The 12,591-nt window shown below is 43.4% G+C and overlaps 1 protein-coding gene across 9 annotated transcripts in view; it reads right to left on the bottom strand.

Moving 5' to 3' along the window:
- sema5ba (sema domain, seven thrombospondin repeats (type 1 and type 1-like), transmembrane domain (TM) and short cytoplasmic domain, (semaphorin) 5Ba) overlaps positions 1–12,591 on the bottom strand; it is a 185,419-nt gene that overhangs the window by 62,126 nt on the left and 110,702 nt on the right. For all 9 annotated transcript variants that reach the window (XR_003985282.1, XM_030428592.1, XM_030428591.1 and 6 more), the window contains 3 exons: positions 3,269–3,331; positions 2,340–2,438; positions 2,011–2,224 (listed from right to left, as the gene is read on the bottom strand). Coding sequence is in view for 8 of the 9 variants with exons in the window: in XM_030428592.1 (XP_030284452.1) it covers positions 2,011–2,224; positions 2,340–2,438; positions 3,269–3,331 (376 nt within the window). In the remaining variant the exon portion in view is untranslated. The remainder of the gene's footprint in view (positions 1–2,010; positions 2,225–2,339; positions 2,439–3,268; positions 3,332–12,591) is intronic.

The following is a 12,591-nucleotide window of genomic DNA, read 5'->3' as shown; positions in this document are numbered from 1 at the left end:
GTAGCTGTTTAGCAGGAGCTGCTGGTTTTAGAAGTATTTTTCAGTTGCGGGACCACTTTCAATTGGCAAACACTGACTCAGAACCTGAGACTGGACTGAGGTCCGGTGGGTAGGAGTTAGAGGGATTAAGGGGCTGAAAGGGAATTGAATGTTCATTATTCTGTTCTCATCAGTGTATAATCACCTGAAGCTAAGAAACATTTTGTTACCTTACAATTAGTCTTTTATGTCTACAGAGGGAATAGCTCCTCTTCCTAGGAGTCTGCATGTTGCAGCGCCATGTTTCTACAGTAGCCCAGAATGGACAAACCAAACACCCGGTTGCTCCAAGCAATATTTTTTGCATCAGCTAAATGTTTGAACAGGTTTTTACGGTGCATGACTGTTAGCTTTAGCTACGTGTTAGCGCCACACACAACAGAAAATTAGGCTCTGTGATTAGATGTTATGAATCAAAATGCAACTGGGTGTTTTTTTAAATAAAAGAGTCAGATATTTTCTGACACAGTTATTGTTGTTTATAATTTCACCAGCGAGTCTCATGTCCATCCAAGTCTCCAACCATCAGTCACCTTACATTTTCTATGAAGCAGAAAATGAATTCACACAACAATGGGCGCCTTAAATAACCCCTCCCTCTCTGCCTTGCTATACACCTTCAAGAATCTAATCTTTTCTGCATATCAAAGACAGCACATGACAGCCTCTTCCTGTGAAAGGTCCATCTACATTTCTGCTGGAGTCAGGATGTGTGTGAATGGATTTCTGCTGCGGTGTGTTCAAAGGAAAAGGCATAGTGTCAGCAGCAGGGAGATTATTGACACCGCAACCAGCAGGATTGACAGCAATTCATGCTCTCCGCCATTCTATAAATCCCACCAATTCCTATGCCTCACCTGTACTGTGTGTTCCACACACAACTTAAATCCAAGCACTCTTTGTAATCCTTTGAAAACAACCCTGTCGGACTGATCTATACCAGCTGTAACAAAATGAACGATTGTGTTGGAAGCAAAAGTGCACACTTGGCCCATCTGCCGCTCTGCACAGGTTAGGAAAATGTTTAAGTAATGAAAGGAATGTCCATAGATTGTTTGACACGAGTCTTTACCCTCCGATTTAACCTTGAGTGGATTATTTAGAAATCTGACAAGAGTTTAGACCCGATCAGATTACTAATCCAGTTTGATTAGAGTTCTCACGCCTGAGACAAAACAAAGCCCCTGTGAAACAACAAAGCTGCAAGTCGAACCAGTAAACTGCTTGTGTTAGTGTTTCTGCACATTTCACAGTACTTTGTGTTTTAAATTGAGGAAAGACACATCAGGCAGACCACTCAAGCTGCACTGATATACACATGACGTGCCCCACTCTCCACACTCATCTACCAAACGCACCCTGTCGACTTGGTGGTCTATCTAAACTGCAAAAAACACCCGTCAGTATTGCTGCATGTTCTTGGAGCCCCACCAGCAGCCACCTGTAGTTCCCGACTGGGTGTTCAAGATGTTCTGCTCATCACTCCCCAATATCTCTGTGTAAACATATCTGTGGGGAGTGATGAGGTCAGAGGCTGGATGCCAAACTCTAACTATGTTTTGCAGCTCTAATAAACATTTCAAATGGGAGTTATCTGACTGAACTAAAGTAAACATCTGAATGAGAATTTTTGGACATTTTCTTTTCACTAGTCTGAAAAGCAAAAAAGTCCAAAATCACATGTAATGTTTCCCATTGAATTCTTGAAACTGAACTTGAATCAATCAATTCATCAATGAAAACAGACTGGATTCTGAGAACATGATGGCTGATTTTTACAAATTTGTGACATATTAGAGAGCGATCAAATGATTGACCGATTAAATGAATAATGATCACCACTATTTGGTTATGGTAATAAGTAATAACTAGCGCAGCACAGCAGAATTCTTTTTTTAATGAAATATAGTCAAATGTCTCAGTGTGAGACAAGGAACATCTGATGTGGTCATTCTGGTTGTGCTACTGTACCATTGAGCCATTTGGAGTTGTACTGTGCCGTCCGCAGAGGTGGCATGCCGCCCAGGCTGCGGTATATGACGGGGTCCCTGCCAGAGAAGTCGATGACGGTGGCGGCGTACAGCTCTCCGCTCTCTGTCACCACAGCTGTAGAGTTGTGACGGGGGTCGTACGGGCAGCGAGCGACACCGTTCACCCGCTCCAGCACGCTGCTCATGTTGCCCACCTGTGATGGATGAGAGGGAGAGAAAACGGGAGAGACAGGGAGTAGCAGGTTAAGTTGACAGTTCTTTTACAGAATCTCTGAAAAACGACACACACAAACACACACTTATCCGCACCTCTCTGGTAATACATAGTGGCTGGAAAGCGTTGGTTCCACAGGTCATGACCTCCGTCTTGTTCACCAGCAGGACTCTGATGTAGTTCTGACATTCAATCTGCAGAGAAGTGAGTGAAAAAGAAAAGCTTTCAGAAAGTTACAGCGGAGCAGAGCATAGGGGAGATGGCAGGCTAAATATTCTTTGACGTGTTGCTGGGAAGAACAATGGAGCGAGTCCTCCGGTATCAGACTGGCACGGAACCAAAAGCAAAGACATTCAGAGTCTGCATGCTTTTGCTCTTGTAAGCACATTGTGCAAAAATAAGAATGCTCGTTAACTGAATGGAAGCCGATTTGTGACATCGACAGACACTACAATAAGTCAACTGTGTGTGGCAGTAAAAAGAGTCAAATCTGTTTTAACAAAGGCCTGAAATAGATTTATGAGCAAAGAAGCGTTTGAAGTCAGGATAATTTTTTGTAAATGGCGCTGCTTTGTGTTGTGTCAAAGAACTGAGGTTATTGCAATGATGCGATTTCTGCACAGAATTGATTGGGAGTGTGTTGTGTGGATTAGGTATCAGCCCCTCACTCTGCAGGCACTGTGGGAGATTAAGGTGACGTTGCAATCACTTCTGAAAAATAATCGTCATGAGACAGCTGATCGCAGTGTTTCAGACAGGTTATCAGACATATTTCAAAGGACGTCCTTTTGCGACTGACTATTTCTCCAAAGACTGTCGGGTGCATTTTCCCTCCCTTCCCTTTGCCCTATCTCTTCACTGCCAGAAAAACAACTCCTGATTGAAATAGCTGCTCTGCACGGAGCCCTCCCATGAGACCCGTAAGGCCCTCGCCATAACAGCTCGAAGATATCAAGATGGCCTCTCTGTGAGCCAGGCGGCACTGACATGAAGTGTTGTAATTGGGGGGCATGACGGCGGTTACCTCTGTTTTGCCTTTGCTCTGACAGGACCTCCTGGTTTCCTCGTCCGGTGCCCACTCGGTCACCTAGGAGACAAAAGCAAGGAAAAGGATGACAATGAGGCCGAAAAGCAGTCAGCTGAGTCCTTCAGATACTACAAAACAGTTACGCAACGACTGACTGTTGCTAATACTGTAGGCACGCACAAAAAGATGCATGAAAAGACTTTAACCTCATTGCTGTTTGTTTATTGTGTAAACATGGCGACCGGCTTGCCAGCCAAGAGCTCATTGGAGGGTAGCGGGCACTGTACCCAGCGAGGCAGTTGAAGGGCTGAGGATGGCATTAGCATGTAAATGGATTTCTCTCCATCTTCTCCTTCTTCTCCTTCTTCTTCCTTCTTCTTCTGCAACTGCTTCTTTCTTCTCCTCTCCATCTCTCCCTCAGAAAGTTTGCAGCACCCACCCCTCCTCCCCTCACATCTACCGGCCAATTATATTCCTGTTGATGGTTGTGTCTTGGGCTTGATTATGCATGCAGGCAGCAGCAGTGAGCGACTGCACTGCAAACACACTAATGCATGTGCACACACACATGCTGCTTGGCCACCAGAGCTGCAATGGCTCTTGTTAAGAGGGCTGAGAGATGTCCCTCTCTTGGCATGAACTGTGTGTGTGCGAGGTGCCAGAGGACCCCCTGTTGTGTGTCATTGGCCTCATTTTAGTCATCCTCCTCCATCTCCTCCTCTGCTCTGATCTCACTGCCCAAGTAGGAAGGTTGCCTAAATGTCTAAAAGTAAAAAAAAAAAAAGTCTGCCATTATATAACATCTATCTATCTGAGTATCCATCCCGCTGTCTACTCTCTCTTCATTTTTTTCTCTCCTCTCCCAAAGGATCTGTTGTGATACACAAGAGGAGCCATGGCAGATAATTATCTAGATCTAATGAATCGCCTTTCCCGGACATTCGGCCAGTGGGACAAAGTTGTGACCCAAAATTCAGTGGAGCCCGCCACTAAGGCCAACCAAGAGTCAACTAAAGTGGGTCAGTGTTTCAGGAGCCAAATGGAGGACTGGAACAAACAGGGAAGTAAAGTCAGGGGGAGAAGACTCCTATATTCAGTCCTGGACAGGTTCATTTTTCAGGTCTGAATTTGTCCTGCAGTGATATCACACACGCTTTTATTGGATCCTCATTCGGCTTTAATTAAAGCTCAGCAGAAGAGACTAAACATGGTATAGCCCCAAGACTCAGTGAGATATTCTTTCAGTAAAATGCAGTTTTAAGTTAATCACATTTTATTTTCATCATCGGTGCAGGGAGTACAGCTCTTTAGGAGTTTAAATAGAAATAAAGCAGTATAAGCACATTTAATGAGAACTTTAAAGAACTGCCAAAATCTTTCCGGGGGACAAAATGTTGAGCTAAAATTCACAGAGTGCGCCTCTCTATTCATAGTATATAAATAGATCTCTTATTTCACAGATCATGGAGTATATCGACTGCGCTTGAAGGAGTGGAAGCTGGTCATTCTGGATGATTAGCCTCTGCATAAATTCTTGCTAATGAGTGAAAACACCAGTCTGAACAGTGCTTTCCACAGCCTAATGAGCCAGTCAAACATCTGCACATCGTCCTGGGATTTCTTCTGTTACTGCTATAGGCTTGCACTCATAGACATCCATCAGCATGTGATTGTTTTTTGATTGTTCGCGCGACCACATATGTGTGCTGCCAACACACTGCAGAGGATATCCACATTTTTGATGCCATGTTTGATTGCTTAAGGCAACTTAAAGCTCCACTAATCAAAAAACTCACACAGTGAAAACAAGCTGCCCGGAACAGAATGGCAAACAGACAAAGTTAGCAACTGGCTGGCAGGGATGCTGGGATGCTACGTGCTAAAAAGCCAAACTTTTCTGAGGAGCTATTCGGAGACCAAACCAGAGCTAACAGGAGACTTACATTCATCTCCACTAATGCAACTGTATATTAGCCAAAACAACTTTGCCATTTTATCAGTTACTGCATCTTTTAGCCTGCATAAAATCATCATTTCGGTCACTTCAAGCACCACATGATAAAGTCAAAGAATAAATGTGTATTTATACATCCAGCCAACAATTAAAGGTGCTTTATGCAACAGTTAGTCACCTTGAAATCATACTCCCAAAAAACAGAGGCAGCATATCACTCTACTAACTGCTAACTGTCACCAACTATATTCTTTTTATATACCGATGACTGTAGCTACTGTTAGCTTGTTCAGCCGTGCAGCTAGCCAGACTACCAGGGCGGTGTTGGTTTTTACACCACTAGCACCAGAGCTTTGGACTGCTGGGAGAAAGAGGTTTTCAGGCCCCGGGCTACCTGGTTAGCATGTTAGCTACAGTGGCTATCTCCTCAACACAAAACATACACGTCTTTGATATAGCATCATAAATGCTCTTTCTTTACATTCTTGTGAAAATGTTTTGAACTGAAAGTCTTATTTATTGCACCGTTAATATCAGCATACTTGCAGAGTCACCAAATGAATCTGTGTCCAACATTCACTCTGCTATTGCTCTGTTTCTAGCCTCACTAACCCTTGGAGGGACGTATCTGGTTGTTTAGCCGCTAGATGCTCCACTATCTTTCACTGTGGATGTTAACTTTGCAGCTCCAGCTGGACTCCGGGTTGATGAGGGCAGTGAGAGGGACCCAGAACAGTAAAAGCTGCCATGAAACCAAAGGTTCTGAAAGAGATGGGGGGGAACAGCAGGCCATTTGAGCATGTGTAAAAATATTGATTAGAGCAGATTCATCAGTGTTCTGCAGCTAAGTTTAGCAGCTGCAGTTGGTAGAGCAGCAGTAAGAGGGCTCCAGCCCTTATTGATAGTTACAGCTCATCTCCCTTCTCCCACAGCAGCTCCCTTCAATTAACCTGCTGCAGACTGCACTGGGGAGAGAAGCAGCAGCAGGGGGCGGCTATATAAAGTAAACTGTGATTAAAATGAAACTCGATCTCCAGACACAGAACATCACATAGATGAAGAAATAAAAATACCACAAGTGGTTAATGTGCTCTGCAGGAGCTCGGCTGTCTGGTCACGCTGCTCGTGTCGCCGCCAACAACAACCTCAAATCCACTTCCCATGAGCACTGCGAACAGCGTGGCACCTGCCATTCAGGGAGCGGCCCCGCCCCCTCTGCAGCAGTCCATCACTCTGCCTGGTGAAATGAAAACACTGCTCCACCACAGCCTCTGCCTGTCAGCCCCTGACAGCCTGGGGACTGATGGGATGACGTCATTGTAAACACACATGCACGCACACACACACACCCGCACACACACACACAAACACGGGGTGATGGATGCCTTTGCGATGAATCATGGCTTGAGGCATTACCATCTTTTCGGAAGGGCCCCGTCTCCAAGGATCCCCATCGGCTTAACCCGCTGACCTTCATCAGAGAGTGCCCCTTCCCCTCGCTCCCCCTCCCCCGCTCTCTGTCCATCTCCTCTTCTTCACACCACTTTGGAACAAAGCCACGCTCACACAGTCTGTGAGAATACCAGCTCCGCCTCGACATCCTCCTGCCTCAAATACCTTCCCTCTGTACCCAACCCTGAATGGCCCGGCTGCTGAATGAATTAGAGCTGTAGAATGTGTGGGCAGGATTTTCACTGAGAAGTGTTCTGATTAACAACAATCCAGCATCAAGGGGAAAAGAATATTTTTACACATTTAACGCTGATAAGCGGTTCTCATCTGGTATAATTAATCTATCATTTGTATTGCAGAGGAACATCTCAGGGTGTCGGTTCACTCAGTGTCGTAGTCTGACTTCGGCTAATGGAAAAAAATTGCAAAGATTTGCAACAAAATGAAATAAAATGATGTATACAATGTTAGATTTTAGAAAACAACATGACAAGATATTGAAAACTGAAACAAAAATCTCATGTAAATAAATGAATAGATCTACTTTTGTTAAATGAGCCATTTTGTCCTTCTCCTGTTGTGTTTAAGGCTTGTTTAGTTTTAGGCACAAGAACTACTTGGTTCACAGAATGAGCATCTGTATTTGTTTTTGTCAAAACAGCTTGCATTTGTGAAGGGTGACATCCACTTTAGTGATCTTGTAATTGGCTTGTTTACGTCACTTCTCCTTTAAAGTCCTCGAAGCAGGAGAAGGAATGCTTTAGTTTCCTTTTCTTATATACATTATTCAGGAAGCACAGACACAAGAGGGAGAAAGACAACATGCTGCACACAGTTAAGCAGCAACCAAGGATCTGTTAAAATGCTTGCAGAGGAGACTTCTTAAAACCTGCTCTGGAACACCTCCAGCAGACTTCTGTAGCATGACAGAGCTGTGATGGAGTCATAGGGCAGCTAGAAGGCAACGCATCCAGTGGGCATGTGGGGTCAAAGGTTTTCTGGCATTGCAACAAAAAACTTTTCTCTATCAGACTCAAGAGGCAAACAGGCAAACATCAACGTAGGCTAAAGGTATACTATGCAGGGTTTTTCCTGAAAAACAAAGTATAGACTCATTCAGAAGAAATCTCTCTCAATCATCAATTATGACCCACTGGAGGTGTGTGCCAGTGTCTGTATCTACAGAGACCCTGTCCTCTGCCTCTACTCTCTTATGTTCATAGTATTGTGTTGGTCAACGTTTCAGCAGCGGTGTGTAGCACCCAGCCAATAACAGCACGAGCTGGAAAAACGTAGCGACCAGGTTGCATTGCCCTCTCCGACTTTCACAATCAGCAACCAACCACAAATCCTTCATTATATAATTCATATGTTTTAGGTGGATGAGAACTGATTCATCATGATGAACTCAAACAAATATCAGTATCAAATGTGCAGCTTTCATAGACACACGTATGGTAGGACCAAAAAGTCATCATTTGAATCACTCCTTGGTGCACAAAATACAAGACAATTAAAGGGTCGTCTGCGTCTCCGACACAACAACATACAGACATTTTTCACGCTTGAACAGGCCCAAGGCTAGAGAGCCTGTTTATTATCTGTGCCAGCAGCCTCGGATGCATGTTAGAGTTCATTTCCATCTTTTAGCAAGGCCAACAGCCATGTCCTCTCCCTGCCATCAATTCCCAATCCAAACCGAAGCCTGACACCCAATTTCTCCCAATATCAACACTCCTTCCTCGCAACACGATAGTCTCACCCCCCGGCATCTTTCTTAAAGGCGCGAGGAGGGAGGAAACATGAATTTTTAATAGGCACATAAAAAAAGCGAAAAAAATAAAAATAAATAAAAAACACAATTAGTGGCAGGAAGGAAGATGGCTCATTTTTACTGTGTCTGCGCTCCAAAATTAATTCTATATTTACCAGAAGCGGAGAGTAAGGGGAGAAAAAAAAAAGAGACGGCGAGTCGGAAACACTAATGAAGTAAAGAGAGCGTGCGAGCAGCGGCGGCTGCGAATGCGGTCATTTCCTGAAAATGTGGCACTGTGTTGATAAGGCTGCTGACACACCGTTAACATCATGTGTGACAACTAATCATAGCTCATGAATATTGTAAATAAGTGTGTCAGGGGAGTAATGGGTATTTGAATAGCAACTGTCTGGCACTTGTTACAGTCAAGATAGATTTGTACAGCAACGTAATGAGACTGGACCATGTGAGTGTTCAACAATTTTCAAACATTGAGCCTTAAAAGTTAAGAATCTATATAATAGCCTACACAAAGCAATAGTTAAGCTGTTTAATCTGTTATGCTTACATGATGTCTTTATATGCAGCAGAATAGAATTTAAATGCAGTCTAAATAAAACTCTCTGAATACAAAATATATGTAAAGTACTACTGACTCCCAGCACATTGACGGTGGATGCTTTCATCGCTCAGGACATTTTAGAGGAACATTTCCTTTGCACATGCATTTATTCAACATGCTCCGGGGCGTAAACAACATATAAAGAGGTTTATTTATCATTCATGTGAGCAGGTCATTTGCAAATCAGGAAACTGGAAGATATATTTATCAGGAGGGAAGAAATATCAGCGTCTCATAAACTACCTGCTCATGTTTTCCTCCTCAGTCATCCTGCTACACTCCACCGCAGGCTTTTTTCTCTAAATGTTACATCACCGCTGAGACGGCGTGAAAAAAAAAAAATCTCCATATTCACCAACCGACTCACTGAGAGAGAGATCATCTATCGACGGTATCTGCTCCCTTCAAGGTGTCCTCACTTCTGAGCCTCCTACACTTACAGACTGTTGATTCTTCCTCTCATCGCCAAGCCTTTACTCTCTCAATGTGATCCCCCTTTCCATCAACCATCCTTGTCTATGTAATCTGCTATATTAAGCATCGACCTACACCCAAAACGCACACACACACACACACACACGCACAACTTGACAATATGGTGCGATTTGGCACAAATTGGTGTCCAGGTGGTGCAGAGGAGAAACCCTCAGGAGTGAACACCACTGGCAGTGTTCACAGGTGGGAAACCTGTGACGCACAGGGTGCTCGTCCAACCCACCTGTCAGACAGACTGTTGATATAACACAGCTCAGTGTTTGCTTTAGGTTACTGGTCTCAGAGAAAAAACACCTTCGTCACCAATCCACCACTTCATCTTCACACTGTTACTCTGTGCGGCCCGTTAAGAAAGTCACACTAGCTCCTGCTTTGACGAAGAAGCTCATACTCGAGTATTTGTAGCTCAAAAGCATTGAGTATGTCGTCATGCAATCAGCTTTTCAAAACCACATTAATTGCTGTTTACTGATCCCAAGTTGTTTCTTCACTAAAATGTTGTCGTCTTTATTTCCTGTGTGGTTTGCTGGGTTTCAATTATGTAAATTACATTTCTATAGATATTAAAATATTGACAACAACCAGGCGAGTTCTATATTGTTGTTGTGTTCCCAAATCATCACAAGTGTTTCCAACAATGTTCAGACAAGTTGTAATTTTACTCAAGATAATGGTTCATTAAAAGTACGTTTCATTAAGTTGCTGGTGAACGGGAATGAATACATCTATAAAATTTTCAAAAATTAGCCCATACATGAACATTTCCTCCTGACTCACGTCCATAGATTTTCATGAGAGATGGTGGGTTGTTTAACAGTGAAGACAACATCTCCCATGATCCCACACTTCTTATGTCTTTTGTTTATTCGACTGAGACCCCTAGCAGCAAAAATAACTTATTGTATTTTTTTAGGCAAAGACACCTTTATTTAGACAGTGAATAGATTTTTGAAATGGGAGAGAGAGGGTGTGACATGCAGAAAAGGTCCACTGGACCTTAACAGTGTTTTGTCACAGAGAAAAATAGGTCCTTATAGAAAACACATCTGTTTAGTGATGACAGGTGAGACAGGTTGTGTTTGCTCCTACTCATTTCTAGAGGGAGCTTCTGCAACGTGCCAATTTCCCTTCAGGGATCAATAAAGTATTTCTGATTTTTGATTTACCACAGGACGTCTAAGGAACATATTCAATTTGACATAGGAAAATGACATTCATACAGAGCACTTCCTGACAGTACCTGCATACCAAGCAAACTGAGCTGGTGCACAATTTAGTGCAGGAGGCAGCTCAGTAGGAATTCTGTAGAACTCAGCAAGAAATTGAATAATTTATTCAAAATGGCTGCAACATATATCTGTTACCTACAAATGTGACTGTTACAGCTGTCGGGGAGAACATGTAATGTTAAACAGCCTGAATGAACCATTAAGTCGTCCGCACAGATTGTTTTGTTATTTATGAGAGTCTCGATGTTCAGCACAGACAAACTTTTTATTTGTTTCTTGTTGGGTTAAACTTGCTGAAGCTGCTCTGTTGCATTCTCATTTCTGATTGTTCGGGGCTAAACGCAATCCCAAATAAAACGTAATATCCGTGGGATACCAGGGACTCACTGTGTGAGTCCCTGGTTTGATTGCAGCTGGTGTGCATGTCAAACCTCTCTCTCCGCTTGTTTCCCGTCTGCCTCTCCACTACCATCCGTCCAATAAAAAAACAAAAATCCCCCAAAAGGATCTAAACGAAAAAAAGCCTTTGTTGTTTCTGTGTTTTATTTGTATCTAATTGACATCCTGGCATCTGGACTTCCATGAGAAAAAGTGTGAATCGTATCATGAAATCATTATTTTTTAGTAGTTGTTCCAACATATACTCAATGTGAGCTTGAGGCTGCACGTGTGTTATGCCCTGCAGCCGGAGCTGTTGGCTGGCAAACCAGTGCCGAGTAGTCAAAAGTAAAAGTATGGATGAAAAGAGATTTTGGCAAAAAACTTGAACAACTGTTGTTACTGGAGAGCGCTGCCGGTGTCGCCTGGAGGGACGGGCTTTGTGAGACCTGAATATGCAGTGTTATCAGGAGTGTCTTCAATAAAATAAAATGTAAAATCCTTCCTTTGATACCGAGTATGCGTGTGGATCTGTTGTGGCAGAAAGGTTCAGACAGGATTTCATCAACCCCAGCACGGACACAGCACCAAAATCCAACTTTTTGAACTTCCGCAGCAGAACTTCAGAGGTGCTATACACATGCCAAATGCAAATCATCTCACCACGCCTCAGCCTTTCCAAACGCCTTGCTGAGATATCTTTTTAAAAACTGCTTACTGCTGTTAATTTACTGTGTGAACTCGTTCATTTCACACACTCACAGCGCTGTCAGATTTCTGTTTTATGAAGCTCAGTGCGCTTAGACATACAGAACTGCAAAAAAGGTATTCAAAGAAATTCATGACTTGCCCTGATCCACCTCATTTGAACCACTCAACCCTTCCTCAGCCATAATAAATCTGAAAACATTTTCAATCACAATGTGAGGAAGCAGCAGAATGATGCTCTGGAGAAATGTTTACCGCTATATGGGGACTCGTCAATCACTGGCAACATAAACAACTGGATGAGATACGACTGAACAAACAGATAAATAATCACATAAACACAATAGGCTCAGATTCATTGTTATGAACACATGCACATACACACACACACACACACACACATATATAAGCCACATACAAAACCACAGATGAATGAAACATGACTTTCAACATCCTTTTGTCTTGCAGCTCATTGTCTCTAAACACAGATCCATGGACACACCCACATCCTCTCCATTGTGTTTTATCCTCTCGCACACATACACACCGCACACTTGTCAACCAGCAGCTCCTCTGTACCTCGTACCTCCCTGTCAAACACCGCTCTCTGACAGACTGAATCAGTGCAGCATGAGGTTACCGGCCTACACCTTCATCTACACACTGCTGCGGACCTGAAGGGAGGCTGTCTGGAGGTGTGTTCAGACTGAGTGGGTTCAGCACACG

The sequence above is a fragment of the Sparus aurata genome, chromosome 9 (assembly GCF_900880675.1).
Source record: "Sparus aurata chromosome 9, fSpaAur1.1, whole genome shotgun sequence".
NCBI classification, from domain to species: Eukaryota; Metazoa; Chordata; class Actinopteri; order Spariformes; family Sparidae; genus Sparus; species Sparus aurata.
This window is presented reverse-complemented; position numbering and strand designations above follow the sequence as displayed.